The sequence below is a fragment of the Zeugodacus cucurbitae genome, chromosome 3, assembly GCF_028554725.1.
Source record: "Zeugodacus cucurbitae isolate PBARC_wt_2022May chromosome 3, idZeuCucr1.2, whole genome shotgun sequence".
NCBI classification, from domain to species: domain Eukaryota; kingdom Metazoa; phylum Arthropoda; class Insecta; order Diptera; family Tephritidae; genus Zeugodacus; species Zeugodacus cucurbitae.
In genome coordinates, this window is record NC_071668.1 from 43,842,826 (window position 1) to 43,869,317 (window position 26,492).

Below are 26,492 nucleotides of genomic sequence, written 5' to 3' on the forward strand. Positions count from 1 at the left end.
ATTCGATCCGGGGACAGCCAAGTAGCTTAATGGATTTTCTTATGCTGGAATCTAGTGCGTGTTAGATTGCAATACTTTTAATTACATCTCTGATTTCTATATTTGTGAACATTCACAATTAACAAACAAAAATGACTATTCTATTACAATCTCTATAACAACGTGCTTTTCTTTGAATGTAAATATATATATATATAATAAGGAAAATCAACAGCTATTATTTCTTTCTACTAAGCTTATTCCTTTCGATATCTTAAGATGGCATTGCCTTAATTGCTGCTTGTCTAGCTTTATCACCACTAATCGAGCTCCGACGTCACTGTTGACAGTCATAACTTTGAAGTTGTAAATAATTTCGTCTATCTTGGAAACCGCATCAACAACACCAATACAGTCAGTCTTGAAATCAAACGAAGAATTACTCTTGCCAACGGGTGCTACTTTGGACTGATTGGATAATTGAATGTTAAAGTCCTCTCGACGAACCAAAACGAGACTCCAGAGGTCCCTTATCATCCCCGTTTTGCTTTATGGTGCAGAAGCCTGGACGATGTCAACATCCGATGAAACGACACTAGGAATTTTCGAGAGAAAGGTTTTGCGAATACCGCAGTCGATGGAGGTTTGAGCTGTACGAGTTCGAATTGATGAATGTACTTTAGCTTGAAAGTGTTCGACGCAGTGTTCGACCTACCGGTGAAAAATCAGGTAGAGAGCGGCCTGGTTTCACTAAGTATTTCAACTTGCGCCGAATTGCGAGGAAAAGAGAAGAATGGCGCGCTATCATCGATTCAGCTATAATCGAACAACGGTTCCTACGCCAATTACATACATGTAATCAAATAAAAAAGCGAGTCAAAGGTAAATATGATCTGTTTGGCGCGACTTTTGGTAATAATTTCCGGGAAGTGTATGTCCAGTAAAACCTTTTTATGTCCAGAAAACTGCTGATGAAGGTCCCATTAAGAAGCCGAACCAGAAGCTTTGTCTATATAACCTCCTTAGTAGTACTTGACCGCTTATTGGTCGCGGATATGTCTTCAAAAAATTTTTAAAGTTCTCCGTTTTCGTATTTAAGATATTTTTATTAACCCCGGTATTCATCCGCACCTGTGTTCCGAGAGTTTATTTCATTTATTGAACATTTTAAATGCATATCTTGACAACAATTTCGTTCTGTTTGAGGACGTCCCTAGTGGAACTCCGACCAACTTTCCAAGAAAATAAGCTGATATCAACAAATTACAACTATTACTCCTCGTTTGCAGAGAAAATCTTTTCTTGATTACTACTTTGTTTTTAAAAAGTTCAACACGTTAACGCATTATACTAGGTGTAAACCAGAATCAATTTCCAATGCGTCCCGGTAGAGGGATATCTCTGTTAAACTGCTGTCTAACTAATGTTTTGGCATTGAATATCGCCTTTGATTGACGCTCAGTTCGACTTGATGAATCCAAATTGGGGCCTTTCCTTATTTGTTATAATTTTCATTACATCTTGTATTTTCAGGATGTTAGATGATTCCTTCCTCAAGACGTAACTTTAAAACCAAAAAGGTGGGAAATTTATACCAAAAGGATGGAGGTAAACACTTTCAAGAGCTTTTTTGTATTGGTTTTATTAATATTGTATCTTAAAACAAAGGTTAAAGGTTTTCTCTTTAGTTTTTTAGAAACGACGCTTTATTTATGTCTTTTACTTCCACTGGTAAAAATGGAAGGTGGAGACTGTTTGGAGAAAGAGTACATCATAGGAGGAAACTCAATCAATGCACTACAATGAATAAACAAGTGCACGATAAATATCCAGCCAACACACAGCTGGAGATACGCACATAAAAACCTGCGAAACACATACACACATTCATATAGCCGAGTACATTTTGATGATATGCTGAGCACATTGAAGCTTCTGTAAATATTTAAATCGCTCACTTATAGAAGCTATTGATATTGGCAGATATCTTGTTCCTCTTGTAATACACTCGTCAATGGTTCATTTTTCGTTCATGTGGCATGAACGGAAATCAAACAACAAATTCATTACAACGAAATTATGTGCATGCAAAATCAACGCTAACGAAATGCCTCCGTTAGAATTTATGAGGGATGTTGGCAAATAACAGAAACAAACGCAAAATCCAAACAATGGAACGCACACTCTACACCCGTACGTACAACCACAATTACACTTGAACACACACACATTTAAATCAACTCGTACGTAATTTACAAGATAATCTCTATGTTGCACAATGAACTGTGTGCTCTGAGTTGCATAGAATTGCGGATAAGCTTCCGTCATCTACCTCAGTCACCTCCATAATCAGAGCTTCCAAACTAAAAAATGAGTTCACATCCTTGGCAAGGACCGTGGCATGCAGATTAATATGGCATTACTATCATTATAACTATGATTTCGTTCCTAATATAAATGCATATGCATATACATACATACATACATATGTACATACAAATTTTATATGGCTGAACACGCTATGATAAATACGCTGGCAATGCACTTTTACTAAACTCTTACCCGAAACCTCGTTTGTTTACCACCTACCACAACTTTGCCACTTAGATTATTATTTTAATTGGCCTAAAGTAAATATTTGCTCACCTTGTTAACCCTTTTTAATAATGTTAAGTGGACACAAGCAAAGCAAATCTTAACCGTGAAGTGTATATGTATATATATGTATATACGTGTAAGCAAGTGTATCTATAAAACTCGTATTAAATTTGTATTTGTTTTTGAATTGTTAAAAACCGTCAATCTCACACCAGCTCAATAATATAGAATACACTTTTGTAATATTAGCATCACTGTTCTTTTCGCAATGATGTTAGAAGTTTGATGTGATTGGAATGCATATGCTCGTCACTTGCATATTTACTATGTGAACAATATACATACACATGTATATACATAAATAAATATACATACATCATACAAATCAAATATACAAAATTGTTACTTAAAGGACATAAATCCGGCAATGATTGCAAAATTAAATTAAAAAAAACTTTCTCGTTCACATTTCTTAATTTGGTGTACATATAATATGTACATACATACAAATTAATATTCCGACGTTGCGAGGTTGGTTAAGAGCGGAAAGGTGTTTGTAGAAAAAACTACATATTTTTGATTATACGGCCGAGTAGCTTTGAGTCACCCAAACAACTGCCTGCTTTTTCTTTATTTTACTTGAGTCCACTTAAGGCGCATATGATACAAAAAACGTTCGATTCTTAATAGTCAATGTGCCAATGACATATTGGATACATTTGTCCATTAATTCGATTTATATTATTGATGGTTTTATCATAGCTCCCGAAAAACATTTTTAAAACATCTTAAAAGCCTTATTAATAGGTAATATTATTTTGGCTTGCTGGGAAAAAATTCAGTTCCCCGACATTTATAAGTAGTTCTGCTACAAAAAAAAAGAGATTTGGTTATGTTACTATAAATCTCGTGTTTCGACACTGAATTTTGCTTTAGCTGCCATTTTCTTCTGTGCCATAACGGAAAATAAACTAAGTAAATCATATAGACAACACACATATATCTTTTATAATACAGATCAACATTGGTAAAATACTATCCATACACTAAAATCAGATCAGATTAAAACAGCTTTTTTTATGTTACTAAATAATACCTACTAATTTACGAAGACAGTCAAGAAATATTTTAGAAAAATTAATCATTCATGCTTCAAACGTTTACTAAAAACAAAAAGAGCACCACATACGAAAAACTAAGCATCTAGAAACTAAATAAAAATGTGCGGACTACTCCTGAAACGAAATCATTGCAGTAATAAAGTCTTTAGTAGAACGCCGTTTTGCGTTTCGGGGGTAGAAATCGTTGGTTCCCCCCACAATGGGAATCACTTAGGCTTATTAGAATTAATAGCCCAATTTGACTCTTTTATGGCTCAACATTTTCAAAGTCATGCTAATAAAGAACAAGTAAAGAAGGGCTAAGTTCGGGTGTAACCGAACATTTTAAACTCTCGCAATTTATTTAATTAATTTTATTAAGATAACAAACAATTTGACCCACTATTCGGCAGACATATGGTATAAAGTCCATTGAAAGTTTGAAAATCCTAATATTAAGTATATGGGAGTTAGGTGAAGTTATGACCCGATTCCACGTATTTTAGGCACGGAGACATTATATTAGAAGAAAAATATTCTCTCTGAATTTATTCAAAATATCTGAGAGATTCACCTATATTTTCGTTAAAAAATTTATTCGAAGCTCTATGGTCCTCATATTCGATGTTAAGGTCTTGAATACTTATGGTCCGATTTTGGCGATTTTTAGATGAGCGATGCCACACTATAAATGCTGTATTTGTGCAAAGTTCTATTCCGATATCTGCACTGGTGCTTCCTTATGTATTGTTAAGTAAACGATTCAGATTGGCTTCAAAGCTCTGGTATATGGGAAGTAGGCGTGGATGTGAACCGATTTGTCCTATTTTCACAACATATAATTGGGATGCAAGGGAAATATCACAAACCGAATTTCATTGAAATTGGTCGAGTAGTTTCGGAGATATGGTTTTTGACCCATAAGTGGGGAGAACCACGCCCATTTAAAATTTTGTTTACAATTTAGAATGCAGCTCTTCTGTGCCTTCTTTATAATGAAATTTAAAACTTCTGTTGGTTTTCCTTACTGAATTAAAGCATTTTTAGTAGTTTTCAACATAACCTTAGTGTGGGAGGTGGGTGTATTTATAATCCGATTTTCTCCATTTTTGGACATAAAGAAATGCCTGAAAAAAACGACTCCTGAAAATTTCGTTGATGTAGCTTTAGTAACTTATGAGAAACATATGTACAAAAAACTTAGTAGGAGGCGGGCCACGCACACTTTCCTAAAAAAATTACATCCAAATATGCCCCTTCCTAGAACAATCATTTGTATTTTTAGTTCATAGCTTAATTGATGGCTTAGTTATAGCTCTTTATGTGTTTTCGGTTATTGCCATTTTGTGGGCGTGGCAGTGGTCCGATTCCGTCCATCTTCGAACTTAACCTTCTTATGGTGTTCCAAGTTTCATTAAGATATCTCAATTTTTACTCAAGTTACGCACGGACGGACAGACAAACATCCGGATTTGAACTTTACTCTTCACCCTGATCACTTTGGTATATATGACTTTATATCTAACTCGTTTAGTTTTAGGACTTGCAAACAACCGTTATGTGAACAAAACTATAATACTCTCTTAGCACCTTTTGTTGCGCGAGTATAAAAAAGACATACGTTATACATATTTATCAAAAACCACTAGAGAGGAATTCATTCATCTGATTGCATCAAGCATACTGGATCAAATTATTTGCGAAATTATGAGATACAAATTCTACTCATTTTTGTTGGATTATACTCCAGATATGTCGCATGTAGACTAATTGACTCTGGTAGTGTCCTATATTCTACCATTTGGAGCAGTGGAAAGATGCGTTAAGTTCTTGGAGATGGAAGATCATACTACTGAACAACTCGCTCCAAATTTTCTAGATTTCTTAAGTGAATTTGACATTGACATCAAAGATTGTCGTGGACAAAGCTATATTCTACCATTTGGAGCAGTGGAAAGATGCGTTAAGTTCTTGGAGATGGAAGATCATACTACTGAACAACTCGCTCCAAATTTTCTAGATTTCTTAAGTGAATTTGACATTGATATCAAAGATTGTCGTGGACAAAGCTACGATAATGCCATCAACTTTAGTGGAAAATACAATGCCTGCAAGCACGATTCAATGCAATAAATAAGTACGATAAGTATAAATAAGTTAGTTATAGGACAATAGCTGGTTATAGTGGTCAGCCCGAACTGATGATACAAAGGTGCTTTTATGTGATTTTATCACTATTAAGCAAGTTTTGGAGCAAGCTAGTTTCATATGCTTACGCTATATCGTTCAGTCGTTGTCGAACCATCAACGAATGAACATCGCGCATGACTGTGGCACTTTGCATAAGTGCCCTGCGCGATATGCCTTGCTGTTATGAATGTTGTTTGATATTATATCATTAAAGCTTTTAAGCTGGTTAAAGATAGCAAAGATAATGCTTTTATGATCTAATATATTTGTTTTAATAATAAAATAACTCAAATAAATAAATGAAGACATGCATGTTTTATGGAAAAATTAAAAATATTCTCAAAATATGAGGTTGCAGAGTTCCCACTGGGTATCATTTCTTTCGTGCTCACCTACACACTCACAATTCCTCTCGTGCCGACCACTGTTTTGGATACATATAATGTGGAACAAAAAGCAGAGTGCCGTAATTAAGCATACGAACTAGTTCCAACGATGAATAAGTTAGATCACGACCTTAATACAGGATACGCCCGTTATGATCGTCCAAGCAATGCGATCCACATTTTCAGATATTGAGATAAAAGCCAAACATTTGATCGGATGTGAAGATTATCAGCAACAAACGTCAAGGCGAAGTTACTGAATACAAAGTAGAAGCATTTCACCAGCTCTACTACACTCGACGATTTTGCTGAGAATCAAACACCTGGACATCGTTTTGAAATTCAGGTGTTTATTGTCATTATTGAAAAAGTACTGCCTGCTTTAACTAAACGTTACTAAAATTACTGATGTTTTTGGAGTATTTCCACAGCTAAATTACCTTAAAACAGAAGAGATTTTGAAAAACGCCTCAACTGTGGTCAGTGCTTAGGAAGATGATTTGGAGAACAGCCTACGCGACGAACTAGTGCAGTTCGCTGAACTGCTGAAACAGATGTCGATACTGTATTGACAGCAAGAAACAAGATCTTCCGGAACTACAATTTTATAAACTTTTATTAAATAAGTCCTTAGAATCGTGTTTTCCAAAAGTAGAAATTGCCTTGCGCATTTACTTGTCTCTAATGATCACTACCTGCAGTATTGAACGTTCTTTTTCAACGTTAAAACGTATTAAAAATGATTCGGGAACAAGATGGGCCAAAAACGTCTTAATCATCTCACTTTGATGAATATAGAGTGTGATTTTCTTAAAGCAAACCAAGGACAGTATTTGCTAACCCCCGCGCTGGCTTAATACGACACTGAATGCAACAGCAAACACCAAACCCAAAACAACTATAATAAGCATGTTATAGCAATCGGTAGTCAGCTTTGTAGTGTACTATATTGGAAGCGTCATAACCATTGGAAAATCTATCTGCCAAGGCAAAATATTTTCACCGAAGTGGTAATTACAAAAAAATCAATATTTTGGATTTTAAATGAATCTAGGACTCGAGATCTTAATAGCATCATTGATAGAAACAGCTTTCGAAAATATCTGAATAAAATAGTTCAGCAAAGAATATATAACATATAAATTAGCAGATGGGAGAATTATGCTATGTAAAGTATTCTAATGGGACCTTTAATATGAAAAGTAAAATGTTGCTGCAACCAAGCCTCAAAGTGTGTTTGCCTAAGGTATTTACACCCCAGCATTTTAATATGTGTGTAAAGCATTTTTAATATTAAGTACGTACAATGTTGTCATTAGGGGTTGAATGAACATTTAGCTTTCAACATTACACACAGACTGATTTCGCAATGCTTGAATCCAAATAATGGTTAATGACAGCTTGTCAAATGTCAAAAGGGTGTCAAAGGTGATAGTTACCACCCACAAAAATGCTGTTGCTAAGATAAGCCTAATTTAATGTTAATTTATATATTATTACCAAATGAGGCAATCGTGTCTTTAATATTACATATTAAATAAAAAAACCTTAACTTCGGCTGTACCGAAGCTAATATACCCTTCACAGGTGCATTTCTTTTAGTAACTATGTATTTAAGCAAATCTAAAGATGTAAGAAAAAGTAAGTAAAAAAAAAAGGTTATATAGTTAACCGAACTGAACAATTTCTTCGGAGATTATATTATTACCTTTAGCAGTAATATATGTCAAATTTTGTGAAGATACCACTTCAAATGCGAAAATTTTCCATACAATGAACAATTTTTTCGGAGATGAAATTATTTCTATGAGCAATAACTCACACCAAATTTCGTGAGGATATGTAGTAAAATGCGGAAGTTTTTCATACAAGCCCTTGATTCCGATCGTTCAGTTTGTATGGCAGTTATATGATATAGTGGTCCGATATCGGCAGTTCCGACAAATGAGCAGCTTCTTGAAGAGAAAATAACATCTGCAAAATTTCAAAACGATATCTTAAAAACTGAAGGACTAGTTCGTATATATACAGACAGACGGACGGACGGACAGACAGACGGACATGGCTAAATCGATTCTGTTCAACCTACTGATCATTTATATATATACTTTATAGGGCCTCCGACGCTTCCTTTTGGTTGTTACAAACTTCGTGACAAACTTAATATACTGTTCAGGGTATAAAAATATTTTCATAAAATGCTAGTATATGTATTGGAAATTAATGTTGGTTTTACAACATTGCTTTAATTTTTATAATTTGCCCTTGAAATGCAAAATTTTTTATATTTGTCATATTTTATTGTACTTCTTAATAGTATTGTTATTTTAGTATATATATTTTTTGTAATCGCTTTTTAATTTGTATTTTATCTCTAACAATAGGGTTATTTGTTTGGAAACTGATCTACTAGTCATTATTTTATTATAAAAGAACTACAGTAGTTTTCCGAAATAACGAACACATCAATTGTCAGGCCTATGTTTTATTAATTATTTGTCAAAAAATGAAAAACCATAACAAAACAACACAAATCAGCTAAATTCTCCCAAAATGGATCAATTCTGACATACATACATCTATTTGGTGCTAACCAAAAATTTTAAGATTGTTTATAAAATTCATAATTTTTTCAATTTGCATATTTCTTTTGAACTTTTTCAAGTTATATTTTTAATTCTGGTTCGATGTTATTTGATTTTTTCCTCTTTCTTTATATGTCTTCTTCATGTTGTTCGTTTAACCGAGTACTTACAAATCCCCGATGTTCGTTATTTAATGTACTCAATAAAAAATGTAACATATTTGCTTGTTCGTTATAAGCAGTTTTCGTTAAAACGAATATTCGTTATTTCGGAATACTACTGTATAACTTTCCTTTTTTTAATGGAAAGAAATGTCTAAACTAGGTCAGACATTGCGCGCAAAACTTTTAATTGTTTCAAATTCGTGAGAGATATGGACTATGCATTGTTTCATGCGTCAACTTTGTAAGCTAATAATTTTCAAGCTATTACTTTACAACAAAGTTGTTTGTATCCATAAGTAAGAAACAATGCTATATCAAAACAAGAAATTCAATTTGTATCATTGTAAACCAAAGTAGCAGTTACGTTGGTTTACAAGAAAGGACAAATTCTTGTTCGAACTCGTTTTTAAGCCCCATTTATTGAAGCATTAAATTATCCATACTCTCCCGACCAAACTCTACAGGTCAATTAAATAATTTCAACTTACATTTGGATTCTCCAACACTAAAGTTTTTGAACTACAAGTAATTTGAATTGCTTAAAAAACTTGTTTATCTGATTATTTTCTCAAATTTTTTTTTACTTTTACCTTCATTTTATTTTTCAACAATTATCAACTGTATTATTTTCAAAATATAACCAATTTAGGCAAATAAAATCGTATTTTTATGAAAAAATATAAGTACATAACAGTTACTTAATAATGGGTAAAATTATAATTTTAGTATTGGTGAATCGTTCTAAAGTTGTTCATCTATTTTTGAAGATGTTGGCTTATTTGAACCCTGCAAACTAGAAGATATTCCTGCACCGCGTCCGGAGGATGCATGGGAATACAAACCATGCCAGAAAAAATTTGTTATGCGACCGGAAGATGAAATAAGTGTGGACAGTATCATTTCTGCGTTGCTCTCCCAAATCGAACCCACCGAAGTGCAATTCAAAGAATGTCAATGGGACGTTACCGCTAAAGAAATGCACAATGAAAAGCAGGCTTTACTTTTCGAAGAAAAACTCTATATATCACAGGTCAAAACAGGACCTTGCAAACTAATTGAGGAAAGCAAAATCTTTCTAGAAAGTGAGCTCAAAGAAGTTGGTTACATGAAACTTAGCATAGAGGAAAGCTATGATGGCTATGTTGTATTCAGTCGCAGTCAAATGACGAAGGGCAAGGGCAAAAGCATGTGCGGACATTGTTTACGGGGGAAATATGATGAAAAATTTGTTTTAATCGTGGAGAAGCGTAGTGAATTTGACTATATAGATAAAGCCCGAGTTGTAAGTGCAAAATTTATTATAATTCGTTCCACTTTTTCCTTTATATATAATACTAGCAGACCGCTCCGGCTTCGCACGGGATTCCGATGCGAAGAGAATGACTTGCAAGCATTTTTTCAGTTTCAGATTAAGATTCTCCATCAGGGAGTCTTTTTGATAACCTCACCTGAGCACTATTGCCAAAAAGTTAAGATTCGAGCAATAAATATAAATGTTACTCAGGGTGAACCTAGCTTTCCAATGGTGAATGGTGATTTTTGAAATCGGCACAGTAGTTTTTGAGCTTATTCAGTACAAACATACATACAAATCTCTCCTCTTTGTAATAGTAGTATAGATAAGTTACCAAGAGAAGGTTCACTGTCATATATTATACTTAGCCTAGAAAGGCAACGGTGGCTCTTTGAATTTGGTCAACAACAACAGATAATAATGAACCTTCTCTAGAGGACGTATAAATTGTACTCCTCTGTCCTTGAAACAATATACCTATTAAATTCGAAATAATTGACCAAAATCCACATGTCACAGAAGTTTTATTGAACCTTTTTATTCACATTAGGAGAAAAATATGGAAGCACGTAACAAAGAAAATATATTGTCAGTTATCCGAGAAACAAAAATTAATGCGGATTCTCAAAAATTTAAAGCTGAAATTAATATCAAGGACAGAGAGCCGGTATTTATCATGGACGGTGGTGTACAGCTGCTAATGCGACACTTGATAATCAATAATTTTGTTGGCAAATTTGAGTACTATACATTAACCCTCTATGGTGAGTTCATATACTTTGTTAACATTATATTAACGATAAAAAATATGCGGTTAAACCTTACCAAGTTTAAGCAGAATGATATTTGTACATATAGTATATCATGTATGTATGCAAATTTGTTTTTCTTATAGATGTAAGACTTAGTGAAATTGCTGATGTCATTGAAAAATGTGTTGTCAAGAGAGTTATCCCAGTGTGTGAGATCCTGCATTTGCAACCTTCTGCATAGAAATATTGTTCATATTTTAAGGGTATCACATTTTATATTTTGTTCAACAAGTACTGTTGTTTTCCTTCCATACCCTCGATGTTCTCGAGCTATAGCTGACATCAGGATTCGTATGAGAGCTATCGAACACGAAAAAACAATTGAATATTCATCGTTGTTGCACATATTTAGATGAATACGACCTTAATTCACGCACATATCAAATGTTTTTCTTGAGAATAAGTTAAATTGTAGGTGTTGCTCATCGGTCCTTGATGTCAAGCTTTGTTTGTGCTACTTTTTTTTGAATTCAAAGCTGTACTGAGCTTTTACATATCATATTTATGATAAACGTTATATCTAATGCGTTACTTTGATGTCTTTAAAGTATCAGCTAGTTTGATCCGTTTCAGTCATTGGGATCATTGTCTTCGGAGCTCATATACATCTTCCGGATTAAGCCAACTGTTTAAGAATCGTCAATTTTTATGAAAAGATTTATTAAACAAGTAAGGCAAGGCTAAGTTCGGGTGCAACCGAACATTTTATACTCTCGATTTTATTGATATATTTTTATTAAGATAACACACAATTTGACCCAATTTTAAAATCCTATAATTAGGTATATGAGAGCTAGGGGAAGTTATGACCCGATTTTAACCATTTCTGGTACAGAGACACACTATTAGAAGACAAATATTATGAATTAAATTATGATGCCTGAGAGATTTCGGTGGAAAATTACCATGGGGCACTGAATTCTTCATATTCGATATTCAGGGCTTTGAAAAGTTGTAGTCCGATTTCCACAATATTTTACAAGTGATACCACACATCATACACAGTATTTGTGTATAGTTTTATTTCGCTATCTTCATTGGTTCCTTATGTATATATTATGAAGTGAAGGAATAAGATGGAGTTCGAAATTGAGTTACTTGGGAAGTTGACGTGGTTGTGAACCGATTTCATCCATTTTCCACACGTGTCATCAGGGTTTAAGAAAATATTATATACCGAATTTCATTCGAATCGGTCGAGTAGTTCCTGAGATATGGTTTTTGACACATAAGTGGGCGATGCCACGCCCACTTTCCATTTTGTAAAAATATCCTTCTGCAATTTCTTCTGTAAAATTTAGTGTTTCTGACGTTTTTCGTTAGTGAGATAACACATTTTTAGTAATTTTGAACCTAACCTTTGTATGGGAGGTGGGCGTGGTTATTATCCGATTTCAACTATTTTCATGGTGTGTGGTGGGGTACGTAAGAGAACCGACTACAGAAAGTTTGGTTTATATAGCTTAATTGGTTTGCGAGATATATACCAATAAAATTACATCCAAATATCCCCCTTCCTAGTGCGATCCTTTGTTCCAAATTTTACTTTTATAACTTTATTTATAGCGTTTTTAGACAGCCAAATAAATTGATCAATTTAAATTTATATCGAGAAACCCATTTTTGCCGTTTATACTGCCGGTTACTCGATTTACGATCAGCTGTTATACATTTTTGTTTTTGCTTTTCATAAGAAGTTGGTAATTTCATCCGCTGATTATTATTTTTCAGCAGCGCCATCTACCGCCTAGTAGTATTAATGCTATTTTATCAAAAAATTCAGCCAATCACAGACAAAGAACGTATATCGTACGTTCTTGTCGCAGAGTTGCTTTTGATTTTCAAGTCGATTTAAATTCAATTTAAAATAAATGGAGATTTTATTTTGTATGGCAAATCGATATCAATAAGCGTTTAAATCGAGCATAGGCCGGTAAATTGATCAATTTGCTTCTGTCTAAAAACGCTGTTATGGCTTAGTTATGAGTTTTCGGTTTTCGCCATTTTGTGGGCGTGGCAGTGGACCGATTTTGCCCATTTTCGAAAGCAACCCTCTCACGGTCCCAAGGAACATGTGTTCCAAGCTTCATCAAGATATCTCAATTTTTACTCAAGTTATCCGTTGCCCGGACGGGCGGACGGACAGACAGGCACTCGGATTTTGACTCGCCTCGTCACCCTGATCATTTTGATATATATAACCCTATATCTAACTCGTTTAGTTTTATGATTTACAAGCAACCGTTATGTGAACAAAACTATAATACTCTCTTAGCAACTTTTGTTGCGAGAGTATAAAAATACGAAAACCTATGCACTCAAAATGCTATATGGAAATATGTCTTTCGTTAATCACAATGTGACTTAAAAGTTTTACGTAGCTTTCGTATTAAGAATTGTTGATACAATGAATAAATAGGGTACACATGGGCTTATATTATATGTATATAACGGATGATCCAAGTAGAGGAATATTTAGAGAATAGTCTTTTTTGGATAGATCACGCGTGAGTCGTATCAAGCTGTTATGTTTTGTTCAGTATTGTTTGGCATTTCATCATGAAAGACTTACACCTGAACAAAATTTACAAATTGTTCAACTTTATTACGATAATTCAATTTCTGTAAAGAATGTATTTCGCGCGCTTCGCTCAACTTATAGTCAACATAATCGGCTTACTGAGCGAGCGTAATATTCGCAACACCATCACCCTTCTTGAGACTAAGCATATTAGATAATATTCGACCGAATATACCACGTCCAGCACGCAGTGAAGAAAATATAGCAGTCGTGGCTGAGAGTGTACACGAAGGCGTTGAAAGGTCGATTCGGCATCGAATGATATAACATTGTTAGACTTTTTCCTGTAGGGTATGTAAAGTCTAAAGTCTATGAGGGCAATCCCGCTTCGATTCAAGCCTTGGAACAAAACATCACGCGTGTCATTCGTGTCCATCTGAGACGTAGCCGCGGCCAATAATTGAAGGAGATAAGCTGAAAAAGGCAAAATAAAGCATTCAGATAATTTCTAACATTGAAGCTCCATAATATTTCAGAAAACTGCTCATCTTTCCCAGCTTTCCGATTTCGATTTACTTATTTCCTGTTAGAGTCCACCTTAAAGACTTGGTTTTTCGCAATCCAAGCACTTTCCATTTAAGAACTTACATTTTTACATATATGGCAACTAAAATTCTATAGCTTGTGATATCACTATTATACATATACCCTATCGTTCTCGCCTCACACTGCTATAAAAAATTAGGCACTCTTGTACATTGAGCATTTCAATATAATATATTTTATCTTAAAAGGTTTATATCTTCTATCTGACAGCCGTATTTGTAATATAAATTTTACTGGTAACTAGATAATATGACTGCTTCATATGTGATAATTTAATATTTGCCGTTATGCAATATAATTTTGATTAAGAACCAATAGATGCATTGGATGCTTTTTAAGACTGATTTACCATACAAAATAAAATCTACATTTATATTTAATATATGGGTGATTTTACGATAAGAGGTAACTTGTGCGGCAATCAGCTTAAAGTAATGCTTTTGTCCTTTATGTTGCTATTTTTTTAAATGAATCACATCATATTAATGTTGTGTATTAAATAATATTACAATTTACTGCAAAGTCTAAAAAAGTATCTCCCCTGGCTTGTCCCCTTGCTACTTTTTATTTAACTTTCTATTGTATTTTTTGTATGAGATGCTAAACCTAAACTAAGTTCAATCGGAAGTAAAATAATTGAAATTAAGTATTGTTAAACAAAAAACAAAATTATTTTGTTTATTTCATATATTTTTGAAATTAACTTTTGTCCCGATTTTTTTATGTATCTACCCAGCCAAATTTTGTTCGCTTGTACGACATAAATTTAATGGCGATCGGATTGAAAAAAGTGCTCATGGGCTCATTTCAGCCTGAAGTTAACAATACAATCGCGAAATCCGTTTGAGTGCTGTAGTTTTTTAGTTATTGCACCCCGACCGTGCGGTGTACTGGATTCGGATTCTGATTTTGTCTCTCCCCTGGCAATTCATATAACGTATACTATTAATTTAATTTATTTGCCTTTATTGTCCTAAATTACTAATACTGTGATAATTAAAGTGAAATAAATATTTAACCCAAAAAATAATTCAGTCAATTAAATCACTAAATTTTTAATGAAAACGTCTCTCCCATGCTGTATTTCCCCTGCCAAAAAAACTGCCAGGGGAGTTACTATTCATCATGAGACCCGGACCGGAAGTCGTGAGCTGCGTGAGTCTTGATACTTTCTTGTGTGAGCTTCTGAACATGACCCCTTTGCCACCTCCAGCCAACACCAGCATCAACAAAACCAAAAATATTAGCCTCGCAATCCAACGCAGAATCGCTCTTACCAACAGATGCTAGTTTGGACTGAGTAGACATTTAAATGTTAAAGTTCTTTCTCAATGAACCAAAACCAAACTCTACAAGTCCCTTATCATCCCCGTTCTGCTTTATGGTGCAGAAGGACAATGTCAACATCCGATGAGACGGTACTAGGAGTTTTTGAGAAAAAGGTTTTGCCCAAGATTTATGGTCCTCAGAACATTGGCAACGGTGAATACCGCAAACGATGGAGCGATGAGCTGTACAATTTATACGACGACACTGACATAGTTCAGTGAATAAAAAGACAGAGGCTACGTTAGCTAGGTCATGTTGTACGAATGACGAAAGCGCTTCAGCTTGGAAAGTGTTCGATGCAGTACCCGCTGGTGGAAGCAGAGGAACAGTAAGCCCTCCATTCCGATGGGAAAACCAAGTAAAAAGTGACCTGGTTTCTATTGGAATTTCCAATTGACGCCAAACAGCAAAAAGGAGAGATGACTAGCGCGCTCAAATAGATTCGCCTATAATCGCATAATCGGTGCATACGCCAAATATATATACAGTAGAACTTCCATAACTCGAACTTCTATAACTCGAAGATCTCCATAACTCGAACACTTGAATTGGCAATAGCGTTTAGAAATCAAATTTCATACAAATTTGCTTCCATAACTCAAACTTCTATAACTCGAAGTTCGCCATAACTTGAACTCTTGAAGTGGCAATAGAAGTAAAATTTCATACAAATCTCCTTCCATAAATCGAACTTTTCGACCAGGCATAATACAAAATATAAAATTTTACTATCGGGGCACAATTTGGAAAGAGTCCCTCTATATCATATGGAGGAGAATAAAAAATATGGTATTACTCCTTTCCTTCCATGAATCGAACTTTTTGGTCAGAGCAATAGAAAATTTGAAATTTTTCTATCGAGGTGGAATTTTAGAAGATCTATATCTTATAGAGGCGAACAAAAAGTATGATATTACACTTATGGATTGCTTAACTCATCTAACAAAGGCATGGAATACAAACGTCAAGAGCCGAACGATTACAAACTGCAACAAAAAATTTCAGAATACATGTTTTAACGTATGAACATAAAACTTTTTTGCGAATTAATGAAATAAAACTGGGTTTAAATCTTCTAAAAATCGAAATCGGACCATAGGTTTTCAAGGTTCCATATGTCGAACATTAGGACCTCAGTGCTTCTAATAAATTTTTTACCAAAATATAGGTATCATATATTTTTAAGAAAGTCAAAGGGCATATTTTTCTTACAATAATATGTCTCCGTACTAAAAATTTGTGAAATCGAGTCATAATTTCTCCTTGCTCCCATATACCATATATATGACAAATATGTGGGTCAAATTGTGTGTAATGTTAATAAAATTAAATAAATATTTTGTGAGAGTATAAAATGTTCGGTCACACCCGAACTTAGTACTTCCTTACTTGTTAATAATAAATTTATCAAATACAGTGGAACTTCAATAACTCGAACTCATATAACTCGAAGATCTCCATAACTGAATTAACAATAGCGTTTAGATATCAAATTTCATACAAATTTCCTTCCATAAGTCAAACTTCCTTAACTCAAAGTTCTCCATAACTCGAACTCTTGAATTAGCAATAGAAGTAAAATTTCATACAAATCTCCTTCCATAAATCGAACTTTTCGACCAGGCATAATACAAAATATAAAATTTTACTATCGGGGCACAATTTGGAAAGAGTCCCTCTATATCATATGGAGGAGAATAAAAAAAAAATCATGTAGAAAAAGCATGAGATACAACTCGAAGTCTCTTCGAGTTAGAGAAGTTTCACTGTATTTAATGTAATTTTTAAAGATAAGGGGCAATGGAATTTTAATAAACGAGGTAGGAAGTTTATATATTCCTTCCGTTGCTTAATTCGAGGTAACGGATTAAAACGCGCATTTATGTTGGTGCTCGAAATTTACGTAGTCGAAGTCATCGATACGCATTCTATTCGCATACGCGAGCTATGTAGCTTCAGACTTAAATGATCTATTAACCGGTCGTTGATCGATTAAAGCGCTGATTGATATCTATTTACCATACAAAATAAAATATATATTTATTAATTTTTAATCAAATACAAATCGAATTTAAATGGAATGCACCTCCGCGGGTTGTTGTCTATGCTGTAAATTTGGCTGTGTTTATTGATAAAATAGTAGTAATGCGGTTTGAGTTTTGGAAATTCAAAATTGCTCCTAAATAATTATTTAAGGTTACTGCGCCCTCTGCCTTTTAAATATAATGAAATAGCCCTGAGTCAATCCCATATGTATAACCAACAGCGACCCCTGTTTGTGAAAGTAGCAAAAATAATTTCCAGAAAAGGTTAACGAAGCAGAAAACATGAGAATACACCACGTCGAGAAGGAAACTGGGAACAATGGAATACATAGACACGAGAGTAAACATGTTGAAAAAACGAGAAGGTAAAATACACCACATTTTAAGAAAACTGAGAACAAGGGAATGTATAGACGAAAGACTGTTCTCACATGTATTGACCATATGCGTTAGGGTGGAGCGACTTTTATTAATTTTGGATTTTTGTTTCGGCTTACCTGTAGAAAGTTGCTGTTTTAGGTAAAAATTAACCACAAGAAAAATCAGTTAGTTCAATAAGTTCATGCTTTGTTTAGATGTGATAGTTTTCTAGTACCATCTAGTCCTAACCAAAAACAAGAAAAAAAGTTAACTTCGGCTGTACCGAAGATAATATACCCTTCACAGGTGCATTTCTTTTAGTAACTATGTGTTTAAGCAAATCTAAATACGTAAGAAAAAGTAAGTAAAAAAAAAGAAAACATTTTACTAATTCTTTTTAGCCGGGTTGTTTGCTAGAAACATAAAGGTTATATAGTTAACCGAACTGATCAATTTCTTCGGAGATTATATTATTACCTTTAGCAGTAATCCATGTCAAATTTCGTGAAGATACCACGGCAAATGCGAAAATTTTCCATTCAAGCCATTGATTCCGATGGTTCGGTTTGTTTGGCAGCTATATGCTATAGTGAACCGATATGAACAATTTTTGCGGAAGTTTTCCATACTCTGAACTCTGAACTGAACTCACACCAAATTTCGTGAAGATATGTAGTAAAATGGGGAAGCTTTCCATACAAGCCCTTAATTCCGATCGTTCAGTTTGTATGCTATATGATATAGTGGTCCGATATCGGCAGTTCCGACAAATGAACAGCTTCTTGAAGAGAAAATAACATCTGCAAAATTTCAAAACGATATCTTAAAAACTGAAGAAGGTATATATACAGACAGACGGACGGACGGACAGACATACAGACGGACATGGCTAAATCGACTCAGTTCAACATACTGATCATTTATATATATGCTTTATAGGACCTCCGACGCTTCCTTCTGGTTGTTACAAACTTCCTGACAAACTTAATATACCCTGTTCAGGGTATAAAAACCCAGAACAGGTTAAGAAAAAATTATCACCACCTCTGCAAAAAAGATATTAAATTACCGTCATTAGCCCTTACGTGTGATCGTACTTGAGTCTCCGACAGACCCGCTGCCATTATAGCTTCTTCTGTCTTAAAAGTCGTTGGCGCCGTGAAAATACTTAGGTCAGATCAACTTTACAAGAAACTGTTTGTATTTTGAGGGAACGAAGGATAAGGATTTGATTCGTATTGATAAACTTGGGAAATTTTACAGATAATGACAGATAGAAGACCATTATGTGATTTTATCTCATCTAAGAAGACACTAGTATTTTGGCCATTTCACCTGTGAGTCGGAGACAGCTAAAAATATTAAAAACACTAAATTATTATATTTGAAATCTAAGTCGTAAAGCTCCGTGGATTAGCTGTTGTTGGGTGCGATGGAACATTAGTGCATACAAGTTTCAAAGGTGGTGTTATTCGTCTGATGGAGGAGGAATTCAATAGGCCATCACGGTGATTTATATGTCAATTGCATTCAAATGAGTTACCACTGCGTCGTCTTTTATTACTTTTAAACGGAAAACATACACACCTAAATGCTTTTCGGGCGTATCGTTGATAATAACGGAACGGAAATTTGCAAACGTTTGTTAGAATCGATCCAATTATTATGTATGTATGTAATTGGCGTTGAACCGTTTAGCCGGTTATAGCCGAATCGATGAGAGCGTGCCACTCCTCTCTTTCCTTCACAGTTCGGCGCCAGTTGGAGTTTCCAAGTGTAACCAGGTCGCTCTCCACCTCCAACGGAGTGGAGGCCTTCCCCTTCCTCGGCTTCCTCCGGCGGGTACTCACCGAACACTTTCAGGAGTTATTTCGTCCATTCGGACAACATGACCTAGCCAGCGTAGCCGCTGTCTTTTTATTCGCTGAACTATGCCAATGTCGTCGTATAACTCGTATACCGCAAACGATGGAACGATGAGCTGTTCCATCGTTTGCGGTATTCGCCGTTGCCAATGTTCTGAGGACCATAAATCTTGCGCAAAATTTTCTTCTCGAAAACTCATCTGATATTGACATCGTCCAAGCTTCTGCACCATAAAGCAGGACAGGAATAATAAGCAGGTGATATTTCGTCTTGTCCTCATTCACCTCAAGATCCATTCGCTTCGCCTCCTTATCCATGCGGGAAAAAGCAGAACAAACGGCGCGGTTGTTGCTTCCGATGATATCAATATCATCGGCGTACGCCAGCAGCTGTACACTCTTATAGAAGATTGTACATTCTCTATTTAGCTCTGCAGCTCGTATATTTTTTTCCAGCATCAAGTTAAAGAAGTCACACGATAGTGAGTCACCTTGTCTGAAACCTCGTTTGGTATCGAACGGCTCGGAGAGGTCCTTCCCAATCATGACAGAGCTTTTGGTGTTGCTCAACGTCAACTTACATAGCCGTATTAGTTTTGCGGGGATACCAAATTCAGACATCGCGTTGTAAAGGCAGCTCCTTTTCGTGCTGTCGAAAGCTGCTTTAAAATCGACAAAAAGGTGGTGTGTGTCGATCCTCTTTTCACGGGTCTTCTCCAAGATTTGACGCATGGTGAATATCTGGTCAGTTGTGAATTTTCCAGGTCTAAAGCCACACTGATAAGGTCCAATCAGTTTGTTGACGGTGGGCTTTAGTCTTTCACACAGTACGCTCGATAGAACTTTATAGGCGATATTTAGGAGGATTATCCCACGGTAATTGGCACAGATTGTGGGATCTCCCTTTTTATGGATTGGGCAGAGCACACTGAGATTTCAATCGTCAGGCATGCTTTCTTCCGACCATATTTTGCAAAGAAGTTAAGGCATGAACCTTATCAGTTCTTCGTCGCCGTATTTGAATAGCTCGGCCGATAATCTATCGGCCCCCGCCGCTTTGTTGTTCTTCAGGCGGGTAATTGCTATTCGAATTTCTTCATGGTCGGATAATGGAAGATTTGTTCCATCGTCATCGATTGGGGAATTGGGTTCGCCATCTCCTGGTGATGTACTATCACTGCCATTCAGCAGGTCGGAGAAGTGTTCCCTCCATAATCCCAGTATGGCCTGGACATCGGTTACCAGATTACCACCTTGGTCTCTACATGAGGATCCTCCGGTCTTGAAACCTTCGTTACGAGTATTACCTCTGTCTGCCAGCTTCTCAAGCTCTTCGTACTCACGCATTTCGGCCTCTTTCTTTTTTGTCTGCAGATGCGTCTCAATTCCCTCTTCAGTTCTCGGTATTTATCCCATCCCGCACGTGTTGAGGTCGTTTGCCACGTTGCGAGGTAGGCAGACTGTTTTCTCTCCGCTGCGAGACGGCAATCCTCATCGTACCAGCTTGTTTTTTGTCGTTGCCGAGTGGTTTTGGCTGCAGCTATACGCAGTGAGTTTGAGATGCCGTTCCACAGTCCCCTTATACCGAGATGCTGATGAGTGCTCTCAGATCGCAGGAGTGCAAGTCGAGTAGAGTATTTCGTGGCTGTCTGTTGCGATTGCAGCTTTTCGACGTCGAACCTTCCTTGTGTTTGTTGACACGTTTTTTGCTGCTACTAGATAATGGTCCGAGTCTATATTTGAAATTTATTGTATAATATTTGTTGGAAATCAAGTTTGTTTGTAAATCAATGGTCGGCACTGCTTGGCACAATTGTGCAGACTTCACATCGCACGTACGCTTACGCTCTATCATTCAGTCGTTGTCGAACAAGCATGGCTGTGACACTTTGTTTAAGTGCCCTGTGCGAAATGCCTTACTGTTTTGATGTTATGTATTATATTTAAGTTTTTAAGCTGTTTAAAGACAGTAAAGTTAAGACTTTTAGATATATTTGTTTTAATAATAAAATAATTAAAATTAATAAATAAGCCCAAAAATGCATGTTTTATGAATAAATTAAAAACATTCTTAAAATGTTAGGCTACAGAGTTCTCACTGGATATTCATTACTTCGTGATCACTTACACAATCACAATTCCTCTCGTGCCGACCACTGTTGTAAATCGTCTGTGTATTAAGTGAGGATTTTTTAATCTCATAAGTTGCCTATGGGCAACGTTGGGCCATATATGATTATATGTTATGCAAGATTATTGAAGAATGTGGTTTATAATAAAATGTAATTCCTCGTGCATTAACGGAGCTAAACCATTAACCTAAGTCGTTGATGGAACCTTGAAAGACATTGTCAAAAACGGTGTTGGTACATGCCACACCCAGGCCGTGGAGCGCTTAATCAAGTTGGTACAGAACCACCAGAACAGAAAAAAGTTTGCTCGTACATGTAGGTACGAAAACCAAATGTGTGTCACCAAATACCAGCACTTTACCATTTGAGCAATGTAGTATTTTGCTCGTAATACCTGAGACAGACATGTAGTATATATTGTAGTATGCTTCGGAAACCATATGTGTATCACTGGAAAGCAAATGGTGTTCCGTACTACAATAGAGTTCTAGAAACCATTGAAATTTTGTAGTGTTGTGAAATGTACTACAATGGATTGCATTGAACACTCCGAAGCTTTAAGCTCTTCTGCCATAATCATATGTTTTCTGACATTTTGACATACAGAATTTAAATTAAATTCAAAATAAATTGAAATCAAAAAACAAAATTTGATGTGAAAAATATGTAATACGTATGTAATATGTAATAATTATAATGGACAATAATTTTTTAAGATTGCTTGGAGTTGTAACTAAGTCACGATCAATTTTCCTGCCTGTTATTCATAATTATATTTTGCTTGAATTTATTTGTAACAGCTGATGGATGTAAACATAGTACAATACTACATGCTGGTATGTATATGGTTTCTTGAGCTTTTATTGTAGTACACATCGTAGTACCGAAACCATATGTCTGCCTTAGGTATAACAATATCAGCATTTTTTTTTTGGTATTTCACTACCTAAGAACTCAAATTTTTTGTCAATATGATTGAAATGAAAAATAAATAAATAAAAAGGAATATAAGAAATTTTTCAGATATCTTTTCTTTCAAAAACGCCGTGTATCGCTATATATTGTGACACAATTTTGAGATTTACTTTAACTACTTCTGTGTTTTTTGTGGAGAAAATACGTGTTTTTGTCTTATTTTGCATTATTAAATCTTACTTTCTCCATTTCATATATGCATGTATGTATGTAAATATTTATTGTTTATAACTTTTTGAAATATCGAATGCTTGTGAAACAAATACAAGTATTTGGGTTTACTACAAATCGATATGTGTCAATGTACGTAGTGAACATAATACTATAATACTTTTATCATGGTATTTTTACCACATGTGTGTCTCGTGTATAAGAGAATATTTTTCTTAATAAATGTTTAAATGTAATTTTTTTTTTAATTTTCGACTTAACTGTGCCATCTCAAAACATTAAGCCAGCTGTTTGATATTTTGTATGTTTGTTTTATTTATTAAAAAGCAACTTTTCATAGCTATTCCGTTAAAAAACAAGAAAACTATTTTTTCTCTATACATTATCGCTCCATATAACATTATCGCTGCATATAAATATATTCTTGATCTAAGGTTTCACCGATATTGTAAAAATTTCATAATTTATTTAAAAAAGGGGAATATGAATGATTTAAAATTATAACAAGCAATCCTTACTTGTTACTAGCGATGAGCGATATTGTAATACCAGTTATTTTATCGCTGTGATTGAAAAATCACTGATAGCGACAGTGACTGATATGCCGTAATATCAGTAGTGGTACTCATTTAACGTCGCAAACGTATGGCAATATCCCAATATCGTAAAAGAGTTATTAATTTTTACATGCATTTTATTTTACGACAATCTTGCAGATATGCGAGACTATTTTCAGTGGCAACCATAGCAAGTTTACGCAATTCACAATCAGCTGATAATTCGAAGCGTTTATTTAGTTTAAAATATAAGATTAAAAAATAATTTGAGGTAATATTAAATATTTATGTGTTATTAACTCATTTTATATTTCACGATTTTGTTTCAGAAACCAACAGCACAAAAGTTTTATGATAAAATATCAGACTGTTAGCAATATTGCCACAGAGCGCTCATTTAACTTATAATGCCATATTGCCAATTTGCCATTTTAATATAATTGCGACGTTAAATGAGGACCACTAGTGATTGGTGATTTTCTACAAGCCACTATTTTACTGTCAATAAAATCATTCACCAATACCAACTATTTAACAGAAGTTGTATGCGGTGATTTTTATTTATTCGAGCTAAATATAGAAAATGTAATATTAGGTTGTTCACTGTGCATTTATTCATTTGAATAGTATTCAACGGTTAATTTAAAAAATTCTTCAGATACAAAGTTTGATTCGGTGAATCGAGTGAACATTTTTTATATGCATATGTATATATTACTAGCAGACCGCTCCGGCTTCGCACGGGTTTAAACAAACATTTTAATAGTTATAAGTTTTTAAACACTTATACCCATTAGCCCATACATACTGTATCTTACGTGGTTTCATTTTAAAAAAGTAAAGTGCGATCATGAAATATATTTTATTTGCAACGAGTTAAAATTTGATTACGCCCTCTAGTCTTTGGTGTCTGTTATCTTTCTCTCCGCTTATGAAGGCATTGGGAACGCTTAGAGTTCGAAGCCCTAGTGCGAGCTTGTATATTTCCAATATTTTGTTCTTCAAGTCGCTGCACACGCTCCGTACTGGATTCTCAAGGGCGTACTTGGGAGGTTTTGATATTTTATTCCGCAAGCAGCTGCGAGCGCTCGTTACTCGCTGGCACGCGATTGCAATGCGAAGAGAATGACTTGCAAGACGATTTTCAGTTTCAGATTAAGATTTTCCATCACGGAGTCTTTTTGATACCCTCACCTGGGAACTATTTCCAGAAAGTTGAGATTCTTGCAATATAGCCTATGTTACTCGGGGTGAATGTAGCTTTCCAATGGTGAAATCGGCACAGTAGTTTTTGTGTTAATTTATTACAAACATACATACAAATCTTTCCTCTTGATAATAGTGGCATAGGTTAATACAGTGGAACTTCCATAACTCGAACTTCTAGAAGTCGAAGATCTGCATAACTCGAACTTTTGAAATGGCAATAGCATTAAGAAATCAAATTTCATACAAATTTGCTTCCATAACTCAAACTTATATAAGTCGAAGTTCTCCATAACTCGAACTCATAAATTGGCAATAGAAGTCAAATTTCATACAAATTTCGTTCCATAAATCGAACTTTTCGACCAGGGCATAATACAAAACTTAAAATTTTACTATCAAAGAACAATTTTAAAGGATATATGATATTACACTTATAGATTTCATAAATCGTGTAACAAAGACATGAGATACAGACGTCAAGAGCCAAACAATAGCAAAGTGCAAGAAACAAAATTACAGAATACACTTTTTAATGTAGTTATATACAACTTTTTGCGATGTAAATAACTTAAACTTTGGGTAAATCTAAAATATAGATACCTTAAAAGATAGATATACCTTTTTGAAAAATTTATGTTTTCATGAAAATTTCTACAACTCTTACTTTCTCTCTAACTCGAAGTTGTTTTGTGTATTATAATGATTCGAGTTAGAGAAGTTCCACAGTATTACAAAAAAAATCTGAAAATGGCATCTAATAAAAAAGAAGTGAATTGTAGCCAATTTTTTGACCAAATAAGTGAAATTCATGCAAAATATAAAATTTGCAAAAAAAAAAATGTTTCGAATAAAACCACGAATTCAAATTTAAAGAAGCATATGCAAAATCGGCATTAAACTGTAAAGCTTCAAGGAACAGTGACAGTGCAGAGAGTAACAGTGAACCAGACAATACAATCAGATGCACAACTTGGTGATACAAATGTACGACTCGGTAAGATTTCAAAAATTAGTCCTCGAATTTTAGTTAAGATATTTAAATTAATTTCAGAACCTATTCTGCGGCAAAATAAAATAATATCCGAAATGAGCAATATGAAAATTTCTGCTAAGGTAGATAAAAGAGATTGATGACACGTTGCCAGTACGGTTTATTAAAGATTTATACAGTACTTTTCGTTTAATTGACCCTATGGTTAATTGGTTTCCCCGTATAATTGAACGGAGTTATCGGGCATAAAATATAACATATGAAAGCACACGTAAATTTTCTCGGATAATTGGACTCGGTTAATTGGTTTTCCCGCTTAGTTGGTTCAAAATATATGTCATCAAAAATAAATTTTCTTTTAAATTTCCTCGGTTAATTCCACCAAATAATATTGTTGAAAAAAACTAATCTTCTAATCAACATTGTATAATTTTTTAATAATAAATTTCAAAAACAAATATATATATATGTATGTTTGTACATTAATAAATACATAGATTACATAGTACATAATACCTATAGTTATTGCATTTTTTCCTTTAAGGATAAAAAATATTCAAATATTTGAAAGACTTTAAGTGCACATCCATATGCATTATCCTTTAAGGAGCTAGGTGAGTTTC

The 26,492-nt window shown here is 34.6% G+C and overlaps 2 protein-coding genes across 2 annotated transcripts in view; both read left to right on the top strand.

The window, feature by feature from the left end:
• The first annotated feature begins 9,550 nt into the window (after nt 1–9,550).
• The window catches only part of LOC105219417 (ciliogenesis-associated TTC17-interacting protein), a 30,122-nt gene continuing 13,180 nt past the window's right edge, over nt 9,551–26,492 (top strand). Inside the window, exons 1-3 of the mRNA XM_011195537.3 lie at nt 9,551–9,710; nt 9,770–10,284; nt 10,847–11,060. Coding sequence (XP_011193839.1) covers nt 9,707–9,710; nt 9,770–10,284; nt 10,847–11,060 — 733 coding nt within the window. The 5' untranslated portion in view covers nt 9,551–9,706. The remainder of the gene's footprint in view (nt 9,711–9,769; nt 10,285–10,846; nt 11,061–26,492) is intronic.
• The window catches only part of LOC105219416 (tektin-4), a 59,993-nt gene continuing 44,479 nt past the window's right edge, over nt 10,979–26,492 (top strand). The window contains exon 1 of the mRNA XM_029045039.2: nt 10,979–11,060. Coding sequence (XP_028900872.1) covers nt 11,058–11,060 — 3 coding nt within the window. The 5' untranslated portion in view covers nt 10,979–11,057. The remainder of the gene's footprint in view (nt 11,061–26,492) is intronic.